Below are 21,050 nucleotides of genomic sequence, written 5' to 3'. Positions count from 1 at the left end.
TGGCCTTTTTTGCAAAGCCTAGCTTTTCACTGGGGGCCTGAGGTGGAAACCTGACTTTGTCTATGAGCAAGATACATTGTATCAAACCAGTGTTATTTATATTTGGGATATAATTTTTATTTTTTTTCAGAACCATAACTTGTATTGGCACCCTGTATCATATAGCTCCAGCTGGGTTTCCCTTGTGGTTGCTGAAGCTAAATCTCTCTACAAAAGAACTCGGTGTTCCCCAGTGTGCAAATGCTTCTGCCTTCTATATTAATTAACTGCCTGGATTCAATTCTATATAGGTAAACTACAACTACATAACACAGCCTTTTTCACTCCTGCTCTCTCAAATGTATTTCTATCACTACTACTTCAGTTTTTTTATCTTCATCTAACCAGAAGTACTTTTTCTCTACCATAGACCCGATTGTTATCTGTCTGAACAGGAAGTATCTAGCTATTTCTCAGAATTTACTAAGCTCAGAATGTCCCACAAAAATTTAAATCCAGTTCTTCAAATGTGAGTGAGCTAAGAAACCATGAAACTTCTGCAGCCATCTCCTTCCATCTCGACCTGATGTTGCTACACAAATATTGCCACTTAGGCCCAATTCTGCAAACATTTTTCTTGTGTGACTTCCCCTTTGTTTTGTGTGCTCCCTCCCATTTTGTGTTTTAAGAAGAGGGAGCTCCCAAGACTGTAGACAGTGTGTGTGCAGGAAGTCTTTCATGATGGATATCTGTTTGTGCATAGCTGTCTCAGTCCTGGGACCAACACTGAGCAACGTGAGAGGGGTGGGGAAAACAAGGATAGCACTTGGACTTTTGAGTAGGAAATTGTAATGGGCTACCATGGTGCAAGGGATGAAGAGTGAGATGCTGAACAACATCACCACACACCCCAACCCAACAATTCATCAAGCACTTTGTCAGTATTTAATGAAGTAATACATTTGCTGTAGCTTGTTAGCTTGCTTTGGAGAGGTTTAGTTTTTGTATATTGTGGCTGGGAAGGTATTTGTGGATTGCTTAAGTTCTGGGTATTATCACATGAGTCATGTGTGCATGTGGTGTTTGGGGTTATTGTATGCGCAAAAAGTTAGCACCTGTGCTTGATTGATTAGCACAAGGATATTGGGTTTTTCCAGCAGCATAAAAGGGAATTTGGATTTAAGTAATTCAGGGGAATTTGGATTTAAGTTATTCACCTGCTCAACTTTGTGGTGAAACGTTGGATGTTAATCCTGAAAACTGCTTAGCTGTGGTACAAGTTAAAACATTGGATGTTAAATATGTTCCCTTTTATATCTGTTCCAGATGAGGTGGCTTACATTAGAGCAAAAAATTATTCTATTTAGGAACCAACTGCTTCTTCAGAAGGTGTGTTCCCTGCTGAGGGTAGTGAAGTTCCACTTCTGACTGTGAAGGCACAATCTTCATAGGTGAACTAAGATAATGGCTTAAGCTCTGCCTTGCTCAATCTGCTGACTGACCCTATAGCTGTGAAAGCTGAGTGGCAAAATAAGCATCTGCAGTGACAACTGAAGAATGTTACTCGTTCTGTTGAGAGCTCTGAACACTTAAGAATCATCTGTCCTTCAGAGCATCTTTCTGCCTCAACTTTTGAGCAGCAGTGGATAGCTGACCTGGTCATCCAAGAATGATCCCTAGAGAATCAAGAGTATTTCTCTTGTGACAGCCAGAATGCTGAAAAACAGCTGTAATGTCGAAGAAACAGCTGGCTCTCCTAGTGCTTAAGATGGACTGGGAAAGACAGGTTTTGCTTGCGCTCAATACCAGTTTGCAAACATAATCGCTGAGCTATATGAGAGAAGTACATCCTGTGCATAATGGTTTTCCTTCCGTTCTGCTGTCTACTTCTCCCAAGGACATTAACCCTATGTAAGAAGGCTGTCTGTATAATTTGTATCAGTTAAAAAATATTTTTCTCTTCCTCCTTCCTCTAGTGCCTACTTTGCAACCGAAAATTAAATGAGATGATGGAGGGCAGGAGGAGTGGTAGAAAGTACAGGTCTAGAGAGAACACATTTTAGGGAAAATGAATGTGAAGAGGAGGAAAGCATGATAAGAAACAGCCAGGAAAAAAATTGAGAGGGAGGAAAACAGATGGGACAGAAGCCATAAAGATTTAGTAAATCATATCAGTAACATTTAATAAGTGTATAATCACATACACACGTGTTTCCTGGCTGCCAAGTAGTAAGGTAGCTGTGGAAATGTGTAGGTCCTCCTTGACTCCTTGTGGTGTCAGCAGAGGTGATAGCAATAAAAATATATACAGTAGTTTCACGAATACAAGCCGCACGGATTATAAGCCGCACCCCCGGTGCCTCGACAATGTTGCTGTCTTTGTCAATAGATAAGCCGCACCCCGAATATTAGCCGCACTTTCGTTCGTCGCGAGAATCCGTGCGCAGCTTTCACAAATTGGCCAATTAGTAACAGGATCGCGGCATAGCGGGCTTTACTGGCTCGGGGCGGGGCCAGGAAGGCTCAGCCCGCTCATGGTTGCCGACGGGGCCGGGTGGCCCAGCTCAGCGCCACGGCTCGGCGGGGCTGGCCGGCTGGTGCTGCCGCCGCCGCCGGGCTCGCTGGCCCCCCTCTCCCGTCAGAACCGCCCCGCTGCCGCGTTCGCTCGCCCGGCTGGCAGGGCTGCCGCCGCCGGGCTCGCCACCCGCCCCGCTGCCGCTTTCGCTCGCCCTGCGCCGCGCCTCGCGAGCGCCGCGCCCGCCCCGCGGCGCTTTCGCTCGCGGCGGCGCTTCCGCGAGCGGCGGCGGCGCTTCGCTCGCGGCGGCGGCGCTTCCGCGAGCGGCGGCGGCGCTTCGCTCGCGGCGGCGGCGCTTCTGCGAGCGGCGGCGGCGCTTTCGCTCGCGGCGGCGGCGCTTCGCTCGCGGCGGCGGCGCTTCCGCGAGCGGCGGCGGCGCTTCGCGAGCGCCGCTTTCGCTCGCCCCGCCGGCAGGGCTGCCGCCGCCGCCACCAGGCTCGCCGGCCGCCCCCTCCCGTCTGCACCGCCGCCGCGTTTCCTCGCCCTGGCCGGCACTGCAGGCCCCCGCACCGCCGGGCTCCCCCACGCTGCTGGCCCCGATTATGCTGGGCTTCCCCCGCTGCCAGGCAGCCCCACCCACCGGCCTTCCTGCTTCTGCCATGCTCCCCTGCACTGCTAGCCCCAGTTCTCCCGGGCTCCCCCGCCATGCTGGCTCAGGCTCTGCCGCCCTCCCTGCCCCGCCCTGCTGGCTCAGGCTCTGCCGCCCGCCCCCACACTGCTGGCCCCGCCTCTGCCAGGCTTTCCCACCTCTGCCGGGGCCGGCCGGGCTCCAGCTTGGCTTGGGGCTGCCGCGGGCTCTCACTTCCGTGTTGGCAGCTTTTAGAATTTTGTTAATAGATTAGCCGCCCCGGAATATTAGCCGCACTTCCGGGTTTCCACCAAAATTTTGGTCAAATTGGTGCGGCTTGTATTCGTGAAATTACTGTAATAAATTCTGCAATATGGATGAATTCATGTTCTACATGTGAACAAATATATTGGTTTCTAGATGTCTAGAGCTCTACATACTCCATTTAAAAACAAGCAGAGATAGTCTCTAGTACTTTACTAAGATAGCCTTTAGTCAACAGCTTCAAAGTTGAATGAATGTATAACAGATACATGGTAATACGTACTATTTAATAAAGTTCCATCAATATTTTACTATAGCTGTTGTTTTGCCAACAAGCTAGTTGTGATGGCAGCTTCCATGAACCTTTAAGGTTTTAAATTTTAATAAAAATCGACATTTTGAAAGTTGTCATACTGAATTAGGTCAAGGTGTTTCTAACCTGTGTTCTGTTTCTAGTGAATGCCCAGAGAGAAGTAAAATACTGCAAATATAAAGTGATAGCTCCCAAAATATATTGACATCTCCATGATTTGTGACTTCAGGTTTCTTGAGCCTAGGGCTATATCTACCTGTGTTTTAAAAGGAAAAACAAAAAGCACCAGCACAGGTTTTAATTACCTTATCTAGAAGGTATGCAGTGCATATGCTTTTGCAGTCCTCAGTTTAAAGACACTTTAATCACAGATATTGCCTATAATCCTCATAATGGCTCAATTAGTGGCTTCCATAATTTTTGGATGTATTTTCAAAAGTTCTACGAAAAGTTTTGGATTGGTAAAGTATGTGCAAGCCTGTTTTTTAATCCTCTACTACCTGTTTTGCTATAAATGGAGAAATGGAGTAGAATTTCTCTTCCAGTAAAGATAAAAGCAGAAGTTTAGGAGGAAAAATCACTGACAACCCAAAGTTAAAACAGTGGTAGCCAGGGATAGAGGAGAGGAGGAAGAAGTACTTGATCAGACCCAGGGGCCCTTGCAAGCTCCTTGCTCTTTTGTAAGATTTCATCTTTGACACCAGTCTTTGGCTAGTGAATACTTGTTCAAGTAGCTGGGAAGGTGGAGGAGTGTTTACCTCTTATTAGGTGCAGTGCATGTGGATGTGGGGTGTGGTATTTGTGTATGTACCCACATGTGGGCGAAATGGAAAAATGTGGCTTGTTTCCTCTTCCCAGTGCCATTTAGGTAATACACTGATATAAATGTTTTAATCATAACGTTGATGAACTTTTAAGCTGCTTTACTCTTTCTTTTGGTTTGTATGTTTTGTTGTTTGGTTGGTTTTTTTGAAGGGGAAAAATTATAAAATATATCTGCTGAATCACTTTGCTGCAGGAAAAGATATAAACAAAAAACCTTTTGAGACTGCAGTGGTTCTGTGCTAAATGATATACAGATTTTTCTGTAACAGATATGTATAAAAGTCATCATTAAATGGCCCTTAAACTGACTTCCATCTGATACAAGTCAGTGTTGGCATAGGAGAGTGCTGTATAAAACAAGTACAGAACAAATTCTGACCGGATCCAGGTCTAACAGGATTATTCACTCCTTTTTCTTTGTCTGAGACTGATGATCCAAATAACCTAAAATGGTCAAAAGGTAGTCTGATCCAAGGTATCATAAGTCTGTGAGGGACTGGTTTTGTTGTCATCATTTTACGTGTGTAATTAATTATGAGCTCAATTATATGGGCTTGGAGTATGTTAATGTGCAAGTTGCACATGGGCATTTGCAGCACTTGTTTTTTTTGTACTCGTACCTTCAGTATTTATGCACAAGAGCCTTAGGATTCACAAGGTTTACACAAGTAGGGAATGCTGATTCCTCATTATTCCAGAGGAAGAGGAGCATTGAGACCTGTTAACATAACCTCTTTCTGCAGGAGTGCCAAAATGCACTGTGTTTCTGAGGTCCAGTCTGTGCCAGCCGTCACTTGCACCAACTCCCTCCGGCATGACTGGGCAAAGCCCAGTGTGTGTCTGGTGGCTCATCCCAGTTGGAAAGCCTGGGGTGAAGCCAGGGAGAGTGGCAAGCTGTTTACCACAGACTTGTGCAGAAGGGCCAGTACTGGGAGGAGGGAGAGTACAGGAATACTGGAGGGAAAATAAAAGGAGTCTCAGACATTTAGACCAGAGCTGGTGGGAGATACAAATGTTTAAATTGGCATCATGCCCTAATGTTAGCCATAAGGTGCAGAACCTTGTTAAATTGCTCAGTGGGAGTGCATAGCCAAGCATTGTGCAGTCTAGGGAGTGCAGGATAAGCCAGACGTGTACAATAGAGAATGATGGGAAAGCTGTTCAAGGAATACTTTATTTTATAAACTGTATTTTTATTGGACATCTTTTTAATTTCTATTATCAAAGCTTGACTAAATGCTTCCCTCTTGAGAATGCTTGAGGGAGTGAGACTGGGATTTAATTCACTAGAGATATCTTAGTCCCATTTTGGTTCGCGTAGCAGCTGCTAAAGGGATCTGATAAAGGGACTCTATGGAAAAAGTTACTTTTATTAAGTATGCTCTGTATGTATGATACCTGCTTGAATTATTAATGGTGCTGCTTCCTACAACCTAACTGTGAGAACTTCTCACGGGAATTCTTGTAAAGATGTGCAAAGAGTTGATCTAGGAGGATGAAGTCTGACAACATCAGACAATGTCTGGAGAGTATTTGCCTCTTGGTGTCAGATATTCTAATACTTTTGTATTAAAAAAAAAATCCCAAGCAACTAAATACCAAAACCCAACCTCAAGGATAAGAGTTCTTAAAATCTTTTGTATTATTTTAAATTACCTTGTCTCCTCCGTATCTCTAAAGTTCTGAGAAGCTTACAGCTTCTGATTGAACATCAGGAGTTTACTGTGTATAAAATACATTTTAAAATTCTCTTTGTTGTGGTGGATGCATATTGTTTATAATTTTGTTCTGAATATTTTTCTTTACAATAGTTCACTTCATGCTAGATATTTTTTCACATCTCCATGAAGGTGCTACACACATGGCATTATACAGTATTTTTAGCATAACCAATGAATATAAGGGAGACTGAAATAAGCACTGCTTTAGAAACCCAAGCCACCTGCAAGACAGCTGACTATAATTTAATGAAAACAATGTAGACCTAATTTCCTTTTACTTTCTTGCTGCCACCGTAGCTTTCTAGTTGTCTGTCGTTCTCTGTCTTTTGAATGCCAGTGGTGATGGAGCCACAGGAGAGAGCAGCATAGAGCTGCTGGTTTCTCAGTCATAGCTGCAAAAGGTACTCTGTAAGAACCACTTGAGGTGCCTTTTGGCGAAGAAGGGGAAGCTTTTCCCATGAAACCTTGGGAACTTGAACACAGGGACTTCACTTTGCCAAGTGTGCATCTTTCTGATCTGCCAGTTTGGTTGCTATGTCATATCTTGTTGGGAGCACCCTGTGGACTGTGTGAGGTTGTGTCTAATAGCAACTTCTAATCTGCATCTGGCAAACAGGGCCTTATGTGATCTTCTGTTTTGCTTCATGCTAAGACTGAATTCTGCATCCCACATTCTGGCTAAAAGAAGTGTCCAAGAGAGAAGGTTTTTATTAAAAATAATATACTTTCCCAGAAACTTCTTAGTGAAAGCCAACTCTTGCATTCCTAGTAATTTACTTTTCCTCCTTTGTTCTGGGACTTGGTAATGCTGTAAAAAATTCAAGTGTCTCCAGGAGCCACTGGAGCCATACAGCAATGATCTTTCCTTCATGGAAATCTCACATTCCTGCAGTTAACAGTTTCATACTTTACACTGAGAAAAAGGTGGATGGGATGTAGAACATGCTGGTGTGGTGAGAAGAGGTTGAAGGTGCGAAATATGAGTTACCAGCAAGGCTGGTCAAAGAAACCCAGATGTATAAAAGAGAGATGAGTAGGAGAGTAAACAGGCTAAATGACAGGCTAAGAGAAACTAGGAAGAGCTTTACCCTAGTAACTTACCTACGATGCCTTGTCAGGTAAGTGTTATGTGCAGGCTTGAACCTAACCTCCATGTTGAAGACTGAACATGGGTTCTCATCATGAATCTTCAGTCAGTTGGTGTGTCGCTGATCCTTACCTTTCTGCAGGACAAAAAATACCTTCTTGTGTAGCTGTCCTTGATGTTCTAAATAAAGAACATTTTGCTTGTAGTAGTCTGATTCTTAACCATTTCACTTTGTGCTCTTTCCTCAGAGGATGTGCTGAGTAAAGATGCTGGGGAGTGTGCAATATGCCTGGAAGAGCTGCAGCAAGGAGATACTATAGCACGGCTGCCTTGCCTCTGCATATATCATAAAGGGCAAGTATTCCTTAGGATGGATAGAAAATTTCAGAAGGTTGCATTTGTGGGGTAACTCTTCTTAAGGGGTGCTTAAACTTAATTGCTTTTTGCATGTAAAAACAACAAAGAAACAGCAGTAGCAACCTTAAAGAGGTTTTTGAAAAGATGTCTTTCTGCATCTCTACCAAATGTATTTGAAGTTAATTCTCCCTGCTACAAGTTTTTCATTCTTGGAAAATCACCTGGATGGGGAAGGAATGCGTATCATGGCTGAGGAGCTTAGGTCACATGGGCTTATGTGTTGTCAAATGTTGAAAGAGTTGGGCAAGGAGAGGGGGGCAGGGTTTTTTAACCTGTTCCATACTTTTTTATAAGTGTTTCTACTTTACAGAAAGTAAAATGTCAATGAATAAGCAAGATGATCATGTTAGTAGTGAATTTACTTGTGTATAAAATGTGTAATTTGTAAAATGTTTCCTTAGAAAATTTTAACACTTAAAAAATTTAGATTTTCAACAGTATTTAATACCTAAATATTACTGTGGTTTGGGGTTATTAATTTTTCCAGTGATGTGTGTATATGCATATGCTTCTTTGTATAATATAAAATTCTACTTGTCATTGAAATTGAGGAACCAATTTATATTCATATCCTACTGCTAAATGTTACTGGTATTCATGTCAATTGTTTTCATTTTTTGTCTTGTATCCAACAGCTGCATAGATGAATGGTTTGAAGTAAATAGATCTTGCCCTGAGCATCCATCAGATTAAGACAAGATTCATATTTTTAGGTAATGTCTATTTATGTTCCAACCAAAATACCTTAATTATCTGAAATAACTTTACTTTTAAATTTTGAATTTACTACTGTGTCTCAGAACTTTAATCAGTAAGGATTGATGTATATTGCAATGTAGGCAAAAGGTTTCTACATCCTTACATGGTATGGGCTTTCCAGGTTTAGTACTGGAAAGTGGCAAGTCAGTGTCAAGAAACCTTTAGCATTAACTTTTTAAGAGTACAGTAATTTCACGACTATAAGGCGCACCCTTTTGACTAAAATTTTCCCCCAAACCCGGAAGTGCGCCTTATAGTCCGGTGCGCCTTATCTGATGGACAAAGTTCAGAAATTTGCCTACCCAGAAGTGAGAGCTGCGAGCCGCGGGGGGAGCCGGCAGTGCCGTGGCTGCCAGGTGGAGGCGGGGCGGAGCAGCGGCGGGCACGCCCCTGCCCCGTGGAGGCGGAATGGCCCCTCCAGAGGCACGCCCCGGCTCCGTGGAGGCGGGATGGCCCCTCCAGAGGCACCCCCCGGCTCTGTGCAGGCGGAACGGCCCCTCTACAGGCACGCCCCTGCCCCGTGGAGGGGGCATGGAGCAGCGGCAGGCATAGCCCGGCCCCGCCGGGTACAGGTGGGCCCGGGGCCCAAGGCCGGGTTGAGGCGGGGCCTCGTCCAGCAACCGCGTGGGGGGAGCTGGGGGTGGAGCCTCGCTGCAAAAAAAAAGTGTGCCCTATAGTCCGGTGCGCCTTATATGATCTACAAAGTTGCAAATTTTGCTGACTCCCTGGGGATGCACCTTATAGTCCGGTGCGCCTTATGGTCATGAAATTACTGTATTTTTCCATAGAAATGAAACAAAATTAAAATAATACAACTGTGTAATTTTGGATTGTTCTGTTACTGCTGGCATGTATTTCTGATAGAAGGCTTTTGGAATCATATGAAAAGGTTGAAGTTAGGTATTTTCAAAATTACTTTAATGTTAATGTTTTCCAGAATGTTTAAAGCATATAAATAAATAAAAAATGTTGATGTGTTTGTTTCCATCTCATCTCACAGAAGTTCACTTTTTTCCAGCTTATGTTTTGTGTTAATGATTGCAGATCTGCAATCTGTGTTAAAAGTTTAAAGGATAGTTTTACTCTTTAGTTGACGAACTCAGAAACTTTATCTTACATTAAACAGTTGCCCCTAAGCATTGCAAAACACACCAACAATCATCATAATTCTTAGAGAAACAGAGATACCTGAAATTCTGTCTGGTAGCTGAGAGTTTGTTTTTGTTGTTCTGAAGGAAATTTAAAAAATATCTGAAGTATTCATGACTAGCATTTATTTGTGCACTTACTTCATGTTGCTCCATGTGTCTGTGTTGTAGGGGTAGCAAAGAAAACCTCAAGGAAGATATCTTGCTACGGAGATAATTGTTTTAACCTCAGGGCAGTGTTAGCTAAATTAATAAACACATTTCCTATATTGCCCCCAGTCTCTGGTTGTGGCAGAAAGCCACATGCTGCTTGTGAACAACTCTGTCTCTGTACATGCTCATGGCTGTCCAGCCTCATGTTAAACTCTTTGCTTTTTCCACAGCAGGGGTGGTGGTGATAACGTAGGAAAAAATGGAAAGGAAAACGCAGTGGTTGTGCTCCTGCTGTTGGAGTGGTTTCTGTACTGAAATAATGGTATTTTGTCTTCTGCTTTTCCAACAGCTGCTTCCACTGATCAGAAAACATAGGAAATGTGAGGTTCCCTTGCTGAACACAGCGTGCCTGGCTTGAGACTTAGTTCTTTGTGGCTGAAAAAGGCAAAGATGGACAGTGACACGGACAAAGCATTGCAGACACTGTTACTTGCCAGTAGTGCTCGGTATACCAAACACTCATGAAAAGGACACACAGGGATTTTGAAAATGCTGCACATCCTGTAACAATCTACTCCCCAGAGACATTACTGACACTATTTTGTATTGAAAGCCAAAGTTCCTAATTTCAGCCTAACTTCTGGTTCTGTGAAGAAGCGAGTTATTGGACATGTTTCCTACTGCCTCCAGTGGAAGTGGAGATGTTCGATACGTGCTATCTGAGACCCTTGCAGGGGGACAGCCCCAGATTCGAGTAGGAACGTTTTCACCTTCTCCTTGGCTGAAGAACAGTAAATGGCAAAATAAATAAAATCTAACAGTGTGACCTTAATTTACTGAATTCACACCTTGTTTTATGTTCTTCACTTTTTTCAAGAACAGACAACATAAAAAGCTGTGCATAGGAATACTGTATATCAAAGTTTTGTAACTAAACCTTTGTCACAATGCAGTCCAAAGAGTAAAACCAAGACAGGTAACTAATTTATATTGATCAAGCTATAGAGATTGTTGAAATCTGCACATTGTATTGCTATTTAAGTAACTAAAATGTCTCTTTTACTGCTTATGAGTCAAAACAACAGAAAGAAATGCAGCAAAGCAAAATCTTACAGCTATGCAACTTTTTTTAAAATAGGATAAAGAAAAGAATTACCAATTTTAAGTGCTGCCAGTTAAGGTAATTTGTTTAACGGGTATTTTTTTAAAGATGTTTCAGGTAATTATTTTATTCTATTACTCTCATCTCCAGGCTGCCTCCTGAGGTATAAATGAATAACTGCAAATGTGGGAACAGTGAGAGGTTTTTACAGGTATGGGCGAGATAACATTGAGGTGGGATTTGTGTTTATTTCTTGAACATGCACAAGTTCATATTTCCTTGTTTGAATGTGTTTTTGGTGGCAGGTTCTGTAGTACTTTGCGTCTAAACCCTTGGTGTCTTCGTGTGGAGACCAGCATTTGACAGTGTGGGATTTTTAGTTTGGGTATTTTGATGGTTTTTTGTTTTTTGTTTTCGGTTTTTTTTTGGGGGGCGGGGGGGTTAATGCATCTGCATTTGTTTAATTTATTATTATTTTACTGTATTATGTTGGTATACCAGAGCTCCACAGAACACAGGATGTCTCTGGGTGGGTACACCAAGTAAAACTGTGGATATGTATTAATTACCACAAAGTATCACAGTGAAAATAAATAATTTCTTTTTAAAGACAATAAACTGGAACTGATGTCAGGGTTTAGAAGCATACTTTTTATATCAAGAATTAATCATAGTAGTTTCTGAATTTCACAACACAGGGAAGAGTTCGTAAATATTTATTAGCTACAGTATTCTTAGTGAGTTTCAACAGTTAAGTTGCACAACACTTCAAACATTTTTCTTGTACATAAATAATTCTGATTGGTGGTTTTTTTCTGTTTTGGGGGGTTTTTTGGTGGGGTTTTTTTTTGTTTGTTTGTTTGGTTTTTTTTTTTTTTTTTTTTTTTTTTTTTCTGTTTAAGTACACATTTCTCTCTGTTGCTGCTGTGATTTATATCTAAAAGGGCAAAGAACAGGAGCAACTGCTTCTATTTGGAGAACAAGTGTAGTGCATGTTCCTAAACTTTCCTATCTTGCTTGAAGAGCAGTTCTTCCCTGGATAACATTTTCTCCTGAATGTTGCTCTGTAAAATGCCTTTGTTATGCTGCAAATCTAAAGGAGTCCAGACTAGATAATTGTCGTAATTGCCAGTGCAGTTTCTACACTTTTGGGCTTGCATCACTGGTTTCAGCTGAACCTGTAAGCTATGGGACCCTGTTGAGTTCTCTTTTTCAGTGGGAGCAGAATCATTTTGTCACACATTTGATTCTGTAGTCACATCAAATGTACAGTCATTCCCTGTACAGAGTCCTTTTTCGATGAGAATATTTGTGTTGCCTTGTATTATCTTAGGGGAGGGAGGGAGGGGATGAGCAATTACAGCACCTGTAATACTGAAATGGTGGTGTTGCCTGCAGGCCCATTTTCCCAATGTTTTAAACTCCTGATTTCTTCTGGAAATAAAACTTTTCCATTTGCATTGATTTAATGTTTACTGTTGGCTTCATGCCTACAGAAACTGACCTGTAGTCATGTAAAGGAGGTAGGTCAGTGTTTCAATGTCCTGTGCTCTGAGGTCATAGATAGTCTTTGGCTTGAGGGTTAAGTAGGTAAATGCAACAAAATAAATCTGTTTACAACTTGAGCTCAGTTTTGGTAGTTCATACTTCACTTACTGTTTCCTCAAAAACCTTCATATTCTGATGGAAGTAGCTAATTTAAAGACCCAGCAATTAGGACTATTGTCCCATTTTTAGGAACACTGTTGGAAAAGCAGGTCACTAGCCATCGCACTGGTGATGCTTTTGCAGGCAAGAGTCATCGCTGCTTCCATCAGCACAGTAGAGCAGCAAATCCTTGGATTACTTGAGGAACTGATACAAGGTCAGCCTTAGTTTGATGTTCTTGATATCCATAAATCTCTTCTGAAAGACTATGGGAGGTTTTCTTGTATTGAAACCTGTAACATAGACCAAGCCTGGAATGACCGTGGAAGCATGAGAGTGATGCTTGGGTTTGAAATCACTTGTGGAAACACACCTAGGTAAGCTTTCTGTCACCATCAGCTGGTGATGACCATTCTGTAGGCACAGCTCTAGTCACAGACAACACCGTCATTTTGAAAATGTCTTCACAGGGATGTTGACTCATTGTGCTTCAGAAGGGAAAAATAAACACAAAACAAGTCCTGTGTCTCAGACAAGGAACACCACACTTTTCCACAAGAAGCAATAACTTCAGTTTGGGTGCGATATGCTTTTTTGCCTGTAAATATCTTGAGATTGCCAATTCTGTGCTGTTTCAGAGTATTTTCTGTCATCTGGCCTATATCTTCCCCAAGTATGTAAAGGTGTGAAATAATTCCCATACTCAGGTCTGCCATAAACATGCTGCTTGCCAGCAGGGGAAGAGTAGATTTGACACTGTCTTGAAATGTGAGATTTTTCTGAACTTGTAACATACCTATGTCTCTTCAGTAGCAGCTCGTGTTTTGAAGTTCATAGTGGAGGTGGCTGTGAGTTGGATTGTATATAACCATACCCTGTACAATAACAAGGGAGTCAAGTCTACTGTCAGCACAGGGCACCCTTTGTCCTGGCTCTTATAAGTCAGTGTATCTATAATAATGCTTCACTTTGGAAGGAGGTACCTCATTTTTTTTCAGTCTGTACATTCAGCAATGAGTTGAGTGGGATGTAAAAGCAAAAATATGAAGCACACCACACATTATTGGTATTTTATTTTTGGGAGGGATAAAGCCAAAAACAGATGGTCTTATTTGTAGTCAAGTTAGCTCTCATAATCAAGGGTAAGTGTACTGGGGTATTTTGGAATGGAAAACATGTAGGCGATGTACAAAAATATGGGTGGATACTTGTGACCTTGGTTTTTTCCCCTGCTTCCCCCCTTATCATGTAAAGGGGGGCTTATAACTGAATGTCAAGATTTTACATTTTTCCTACTTATTAATTTTAGGAGCACTGGGTTTTTAATTAAGCATTGCTGAAAGGCTGGAGAGCTGGTAAAACAGACTCCTAGGAGACTGAAATCTCAGCAAATGTGGGAAAGATACTTTTTATTCAGAAATGTGGATCTTTGATGTTTCTTGAGGGATATGTCTAATATGCGAGAAGTGCTTAAGAATGCTTTCAGTGCGCTGCCTTTTCTATGTGAGGGCTTTAGAAAATTGCTCCATTTTCTTCCATATTCCACCAAAAGCAAGGAACTTGGCACTTGAATGTTAATATTCTCTCTTTGTAAATGGTGGCAAAACATGTTGATTTTGATACAGGCAGTGATCTCTCTGAGTTTCTGTGGCTTTTAGCCGCTTTCCTGTATTGAAAGAGTATTTGTGTGCAAATTTGGTACTAACTCTGCTGTGCAGTTGGGAGTTTCCTGCTGAGAGACTACCACATGCCTGGGAGTGCAGAAGTGCTATTATGAGATCTTCCAGCTCACCTTTGCCATTAGAGGATTATCTCTTTTTTTTTGAAGAGTGCTATATTTCATAATAGACTTTCCTTCCTTCCAAGCTTAAAAGTCATTTTAGTATCAATTTCTTCTCCACCTAGCTGAAGACAAGATATATGTTAGGCCATATTCCCATATGAATAGGCTTTCCATTGGCATCAGCAAAAGTGATGTAAGAGGTTGTGACTGTAAGAGAAGGCTTGTTATGGGTTTCCTACAATCCAGCCAAATGTGTTTTTTTTAATGCAGCTCCTACCACTTAACTTTTTGTCATTCAAAACACTGCATGAGAAATTCACAACAGAACTATGTCCAGGATTTGTTTCCTGAATGGAAAATTTGTGATGTTTCTGTTTCTCCACATAAGTTAATCTGCTTCTAAAATCAAGTTGGAGATGTTTTAGCCTGTTGGGGATTACAAAAAACAACCCAGTCCATACTCTCAAATTACATTTGGTTATCTTAGTCCACAATGACTTCCCAAGCTGCTTGTGTTCTGTAAAGTCATGTCTCAATTAGTACATCAGAGCTGATGATGGGATAAGCTGTAAAATGACCTCACTGTGGGGCATTATTGGTTGTTAAAGACTTGGTCAGGTAAACCACCACAGGAATACCCTGCACCAGAGAAAGGCTGGACTTGGTTCTGTCTTGAGTCTAATAAGTTGCCAATATACAAGAAGTAGAAGGCAGCCAGCCCACTCACTGATCTTCCTGGCAGCTTTTAATCTATGTGTGTTTGTTTGAGAGACTTTTGCCCTTGGGTGTTCTTTGGCAAAGATTTTGCAACAATAAATAGGATTTGCTCGATTTTGGCAGAGTTTCAAGTGTAAGTAACGCAACGTTGGGTTGGTTGATCTGTTGCTGAATCCTGTTCCTCTTGTTTTCCCTCAAATCTGTCCCTTTTAATGCTGGTATATTTCATAGTAAACACTTCTCAACATGACTGGTCACAGGCTCTCAAGGTGTGAAATTCTGAGAGACATCAAAGCTTGATTCTGTGCTCTTGTGTATATTAAGATAAAGTTGGAATGTTCGTTACCATCCAGCAAAGGATTCCCCCCTAGCTGATATTGCCAAAGCACTGTAACTTTCCAGGAAGAGAGGAGGTGGCTTAGCTGTAGAGGGGATGCTTTAATGAACTACCTGAAAACTACTTGTAACAAATTTTAAGAGCTGCAGTGTGGCACTGAATGAGTGGTGATCCAGCATTAACCTTTATCCCTTGATTACAAATCTCATTCTGGCTCTTGCTACCCTTTGGCAGATACCTGCTGGTAGGGAGCAGAGTGTGGACTCCCTTTTTTTATATGCCTCTTCCTACAGAGCTAACCTTGCCCACAGTGAGTTAGAGGGAAGCCCACGCTAGCCTCTGAAATGCCACCTGTATGTGCAGTGGTAATGAACAAGATACCTTCCTTCATTACCCAGAGCAGAAATCGGAATGTAATTTGCAATGTCTAATGTAAATGTAAAACATACTTGTTTTGTTGTTTTGTTTGTTTTTTTTAATTGAGCAGTACGATTGCAAGTTGAGTTAAGTTGTTCTAAGGTACTCTTTTCAGTGGTTTGCCAGTACATAATCACGAATGAAAATATTTTTTTATTGATTTTTAGGCTGTATGTTTAACATTCCATTCATGTAAAATATGTACAAATATATGTAATAAATCTTTTGAAGCACAGTTTTCCTCACACTTCCGGGTGATTCTTTTTCTTTTAAAGTATTGGTGAAAGAGGCATTGCTGTGGGACAGCTTCTCTGAGTCTGTGCTGCAGTCTGAGCTGGAGCAGAGGAAGGAAAAGCAGTGCATGGTTTAGAGTCACGGGCGGAAAAGCAGCTTGACGTCTCACCTGTCCCACAAGCAGTGATGTGACAGGCTTGTATCTGTCTGGCCAGGGAAGGTCTCAGCAGATGAGAGCTGATGCAGCTGCTCTGTTGGGATGGCTGGAGGTGAGAGGTCTCTGGTTAATGCATCCTCTGTAGATCTTCAGCAGACGTGATGGCCTTCAAGGTTAGCCTAAGTTAGAGCTGCTAGGTCAGGAGGTAAGGAAAGTCGTGGGTGGTTTCAAAAGAAAAAAAGGAATATTAGGCAAAGATGGTAGCAAACAGTCTTTTTTCATCACCTGAAATCTGGGGACCTCCATCAGAGGATCAAGGTAACATAATAGCTGCTCTTTCCTTCAGTTTCCTCAAACCCAAATACCACTTTAACTTCTTCCCAAAACATTTCATGGTTGCCTCTTTAAAACTGACTCCCTGACAGCATACCTGTGGCTGTGCAGTGCATGGATTTCTTTGTCCCTGGTAGTTACTAGCACTCTTGTCTGTCCCTAAACAGCTGGAAGGAGGCTACTATAACAGGCTCCTGCTGAGATGTGTTGCTGGAGGAGGGAATTTCTGCTCAGAGCCACTGAGGGTGTTAAATTGTTCTCCAGTGGAGCATCCTGGCAAGGGCAGAGGCCTGTGATGCTGACTGCGTGGAAACTTTTTCCTGGGGCAGTGACTACAGCTCTGCAAGTCAGGTCACCTGCAGCAGGTAGCTGTGCGTGTGACAGACCTGGCTGACTGCATTACCACTCCAAACCTTCCTGCCTGGCCTGGCTGCAACTGGGGAGCTGTAGCCCTTGCACTGAATGTGAAGTGAGATGAGGACAGGAGCACAGATGAGCCGTGTGGTTTTGATTGTGTATGGGCTAAGTCTGCTGCGGGGAAGGTGTGATTTTACACCTCTCCCCCTACACCAGTTGGGAGTAGAGCCGTGGGTGCTCCGAGTAAAACCAAGTGCATTTCACCAAGGTTATGTGGAGGATGTGGGGGAAAATAAAAGGAGTTCACTCTCCAGGCAGGAGATGCTTCTTGAGTGCTTCGCCCAGCCAGGGGAACTTCTGCAGGCTGGTAATAGCTACTGATGGAACATGATGCACAGATTTATGGCACAGGTTCCCCCACAGCTGTGTGTCCATCGTTGCTTGCTCCAGTTTTGAGACAAGCCCTTTGCTGTGGCTGGGGGTAGCCAAACCCATTACTAAAGCACAGTGACAATTGGATCATTGGACAGAATTCTCTCTGTGGGAGACAAATAGTTCTAATGCATGAATTATTCAAGTCTGCACCCAGAAACAGTTGGATGCAATAACTGAGGAACGTGTTCCTATCATTTCTTAGAGTTTCTTTTTTCTACCACCACTCCCCACTTCCCCAGCCACTCCCAGTCGCCTTCTGGAAGGTCTGAATTCCATAACTACCGATTATTTCTGTGTTTTCCTCCTCAGTCTTAAGCTGTGTTATGGAAGCAATCAATAACTAGTTAGAGCCGAGTTTGGCTTTGCATCAGAAAAATCTGCTGGAAATAATTCCACTACAGTAGGTGCAAGATTTCATGTGTGAAATTTAAATTAGTGGCATCTGTCAGTATTACATCCTACCTTCCTCCCTATGGCTGGGACATGGGACATGCCACCTCTGCCCAAGTCCTTGCTTGTCCTGTAGGGTGAACTGGGATGCTGTGCTGGGCCCAGGATGTTCCCGGGAACTGTCAGCAACAGATGGTGATGTTATATATATGTGTGTGTGTGTGTGTGTGTCTGGCCCAGCTACCACACGCTGTTGCTTGGTACAGCCTGTGGTCCATGTCCACTTCTGGATGCTGTGTTGTTTTTAGCAGAAAGAGGAAACAACACACAGACTGCAGCAAAGAGAGTAGGAAGGTGGGAAGAGTCCCCTGCAGCAGCAGGAGCCAAAGAAGGAATTTCATCCCCTGGCTTTTGAATGCCCTGTTCCGTAAGGTCTCATTCTCCTTCTGAGGCTGCAACACCTGAGCAATGTCTGCCTGCTGGTGTCTGCAAACATCCCCCAAAATGTTTGTTCAATAGAGGAGGCTCCAGCTCCATCCCACCCTGCAGGAAAAGGAGTGCTGATGTCCAAAAAGCAAGACAAGGCCATAGAGCACACTGCCTGTGAGGTGCTGTGCAGCTCATTCCTGCTGTCTCCTTGCCTGCAAGCCACTGGGAAACCAGGAGCCTCAGCAAAAAGCCAAATGAGATGGAGTTTTTCAGCTCTCATGTAATAAAGCATCTGTTTACTGAGGGGGATGAGATCAGGGATGCGTGGTGGCAGGGAGGAGGGTTTGACATAAATAAATAATTGCATAAAGCCCATCCTCAGTTGACGCAAGATGACTCACTGCTCGTAAAGGCAGGAGCGCAGAGGAGGCAGGTCTGAGGCGCAGGGACAGGGCCTCGGCGAGCCCGCTGGAAATGGCAGGTGCTCTGTGCCTCTGCACACTCGGCCCCGTTATCTTTGGAGTCGTGTTTTGTGTCGAGCTTCTGCCCTACTTTCGTTTCTTCCTGTTTACAGATTGCTTTGTTTGAACACGCGTTTCCATTTTAACAAAGCCTCCCCCCTCCCTTCCCTCCGAGTTGTTTCTTCGAACAGAAGGAAGAGGAAGCTGCCAGGCCTCTCCCCGAGCCCCATCGGGCTCTGTCACTGAGGGAATGATTCCAGAGTGGGCTCTTCTCACCCGCTCCCTCCCGCTGCGGACCCGGGTGACTTCTCAAGGGAGCAGCTTTCCTCCTCACAAGTCATCCAGGCCAAGATTAGCATCTGCTAAACTCAGCATTCAAGTGTCTAGTAGGTAATGGGAGCATGAAAGCTTGACGGCTTCATTTGCTCCAGTCTGTGAGGTCCAAGTCTCCCATCTTTCGAGGTTTTAGCAGCTAATTAAGGTGCTGCCTTCAGTGTGTCAGGGGAATCCCGACAGGAGAGGCTGGGTATGATTTAGTTGTTTGCAAGGGGTTTGCTGGAGCTCCAGGGAGCAAGGGGGACAGTTCTGCACCAGGGCTGCTTTGCTGTGGGGCACAGCCTCTCACAGTCAGAGATGGAAGTGCCCTTCAGCCGTGTCATCTCCTGAGCCAGCTGCCTGGCTGGGGCTGGGATGGGCAAGCAGGCGCTTTCTCAGACAGCACTGCACACTGGGCAGCCTCCTGGGGCTGTTGGGAGCCCCCCTGCCAGCAGCCCTGGTCTGTCCCTAATCTGGTGCCAGAAGTAGCTGCAGGCCCTGTGTATGGCAGGAATTTATGTATCGCCACCCTAAAGGGTGACTTGGGCTCTGCAGGCACTGACCTTGAGTGGGTGAGGTGGCATCAGCACTGCCAGAAACCTGCTGTTTTCCAGTGCATCACCCAGAGACTCCCTGTCTGCAAAAGGCACAGGACATTTCCTGATTTCCCAGTATAAAGCAATGACTGCAGTGTTCGCCCCTAGCTGAGTAAGATGAGTTTTTATTCCTTAACCCACCTGCTGTGTCCTCTCATGCCTTGATACTCCTGAAGCTGAAGCTGCTGTTTTCTCTGAAACATCATCGGTTTTCATGTTCCCCTATGTACCCGAGGGCAGCTGTTTCAAACGTCTGCAGCTTGTGCCATCAGCTCTCATTTACCTCTGGGAATGGAGAATGAATACTGGCTGACCTCAGCCCTGTTGAGATTCAAGGGATTTGATCAGCAATTTCTCAGGATGAAAGAGGGGCTCCCCCAGCACCTGTGGCACTCCCTGCATCCTCTCACCTTTTGTTCCCACTCCAGCATGTGAGGAAGGACTTGCCCCAATTGCTCTGGTGTGTTTTCAGAAGGCTGACCTATCACACAGAGCAACTGAGAGCCTCCAGCAAGCAAGGAGAAACTTCCTCCTGTGAGTAAATTTGGAGTCCCTGAGTGCAGCTGGCAGCTCCCACCCTGGCCTCCATTTTCATTTAGCACAATCCTACTGGTTTTTTCCTACCTACTAAAGCAGCAGTTAAGGCCTTTGTGTACAACTGCAGCTTTTTCCTGCCGAGATTACTCATTCTATCAGTTGAAAACCAAGCGGTTTCTCCAATGACTGCTCCTTCCTCATGGCAAACCCATCCCTCACGGCCGTTCACCTGGCTCTGATGCAGCCTGACTGCAGCCATTTGTACAGCTTTGCAGATGGCTCCTGTTTTTGTCTGCTGAAACAAGGTAAGGGAGCAAAGTGAAGCTACAGAGAAGCAGGCATGGGTGTCCTGCTGTGTTTCGGCATCAGTACTGCTCCCTCAGTATGGGATGGTGGGATTGGGATCCTGTGCTGGCTGTGATTGAAGAGCAAAGGCTGCATGACCTTGCACCAACCTGCAAGTCATAAACTGTGGTCTGGCACCTGCAGACACGTGTGACACAAAGTGAGCCACACCAGACTCAGACACCCTTTCCTGAGGACCTGGCAGTGTGTGACTGGAGCAAGACTTCACTGTGTCACGTCAGGGCTTCCTTGAGGGCTGCAGTGTCACCTGGCACCAGTAAACTCACACACAGCTTGCACCAGCCAAATACAAGTAGTAACACCTCAAGCCAGCAAGTCTCTGCCCCCAGCAGCAGCAGGTGGAAATGTAGGGAGCTCTTGCAGTCAGTATGGCAGGAGGATTACGGGGGCACAGCACGGCTGCAGCACATGCCTGAAGCACCACTGTGCTTTCCCTCGCTGCCCCTGACTGGATTGGCTTCTGCTGCTGGAAGGGCGCCTCATGGGCAGTGGCAGCTGTGGAAGGCCTTCTCCAGCTGTGCCAGCTCCTCTCTCTTGTTACTAGCCAGAATTACTTGGGGTTTCACTGTCCTATCTTGATCCAGCCAAGCCCTTGACAGGGCTTCAGCAAAGCCCGAGCACTTGCAGG

The 21,050-nt window shown here is 44.1% G+C and overlaps 1 protein-coding gene across 2 annotated transcripts in view; it reads left to right on the top strand.

Moving 5' to 3' along the window:
* Positions 1-11,546, top strand: part of ZNRF2 (zinc and ring finger 2) — a 53,965-nt gene extending 42,419 nt beyond the window's left edge. The window contains exons 3-6 of one of the 2 annotated variants that reach the window (XR_004417078.1): positions 7,581-7,686; positions 8,385-8,462; positions 10,159-10,785; positions 11,062-11,546. Coding sequence is in view for 1 of the 2 variants with exons in the window: in XM_033052348.1 (XP_032908239.1) it covers positions 7,581-7,686; positions 8,385-8,442 (164 nt within the window). In the remaining variant the exon portion in view is untranslated. Of the gene's footprint in view, positions 1-7,580; positions 7,687-8,384; positions 8,463-10,158 lie in introns of both variants that reach the window. The other variant, XM_033052348.1, reaches the window with a different exon arrangement.
* Positions 11,547-21,050: the final 9,504 nt, after the last annotated feature.

Source organism: Catharus ustulatus, chromosome 1 (assembly GCF_009819885.2).
Source record: "Catharus ustulatus isolate bCatUst1 chromosome 1, bCatUst1.pri.v2, whole genome shotgun sequence".
Taxonomy (NCBI): Eukaryota; Metazoa; Chordata; class Aves; order Passeriformes; family Turdidae; genus Catharus; species Catharus ustulatus.
Note: the sequence above shows the minus strand (reverse complement) of the source record. Positions and strands in the feature narration are given on the sequence as shown.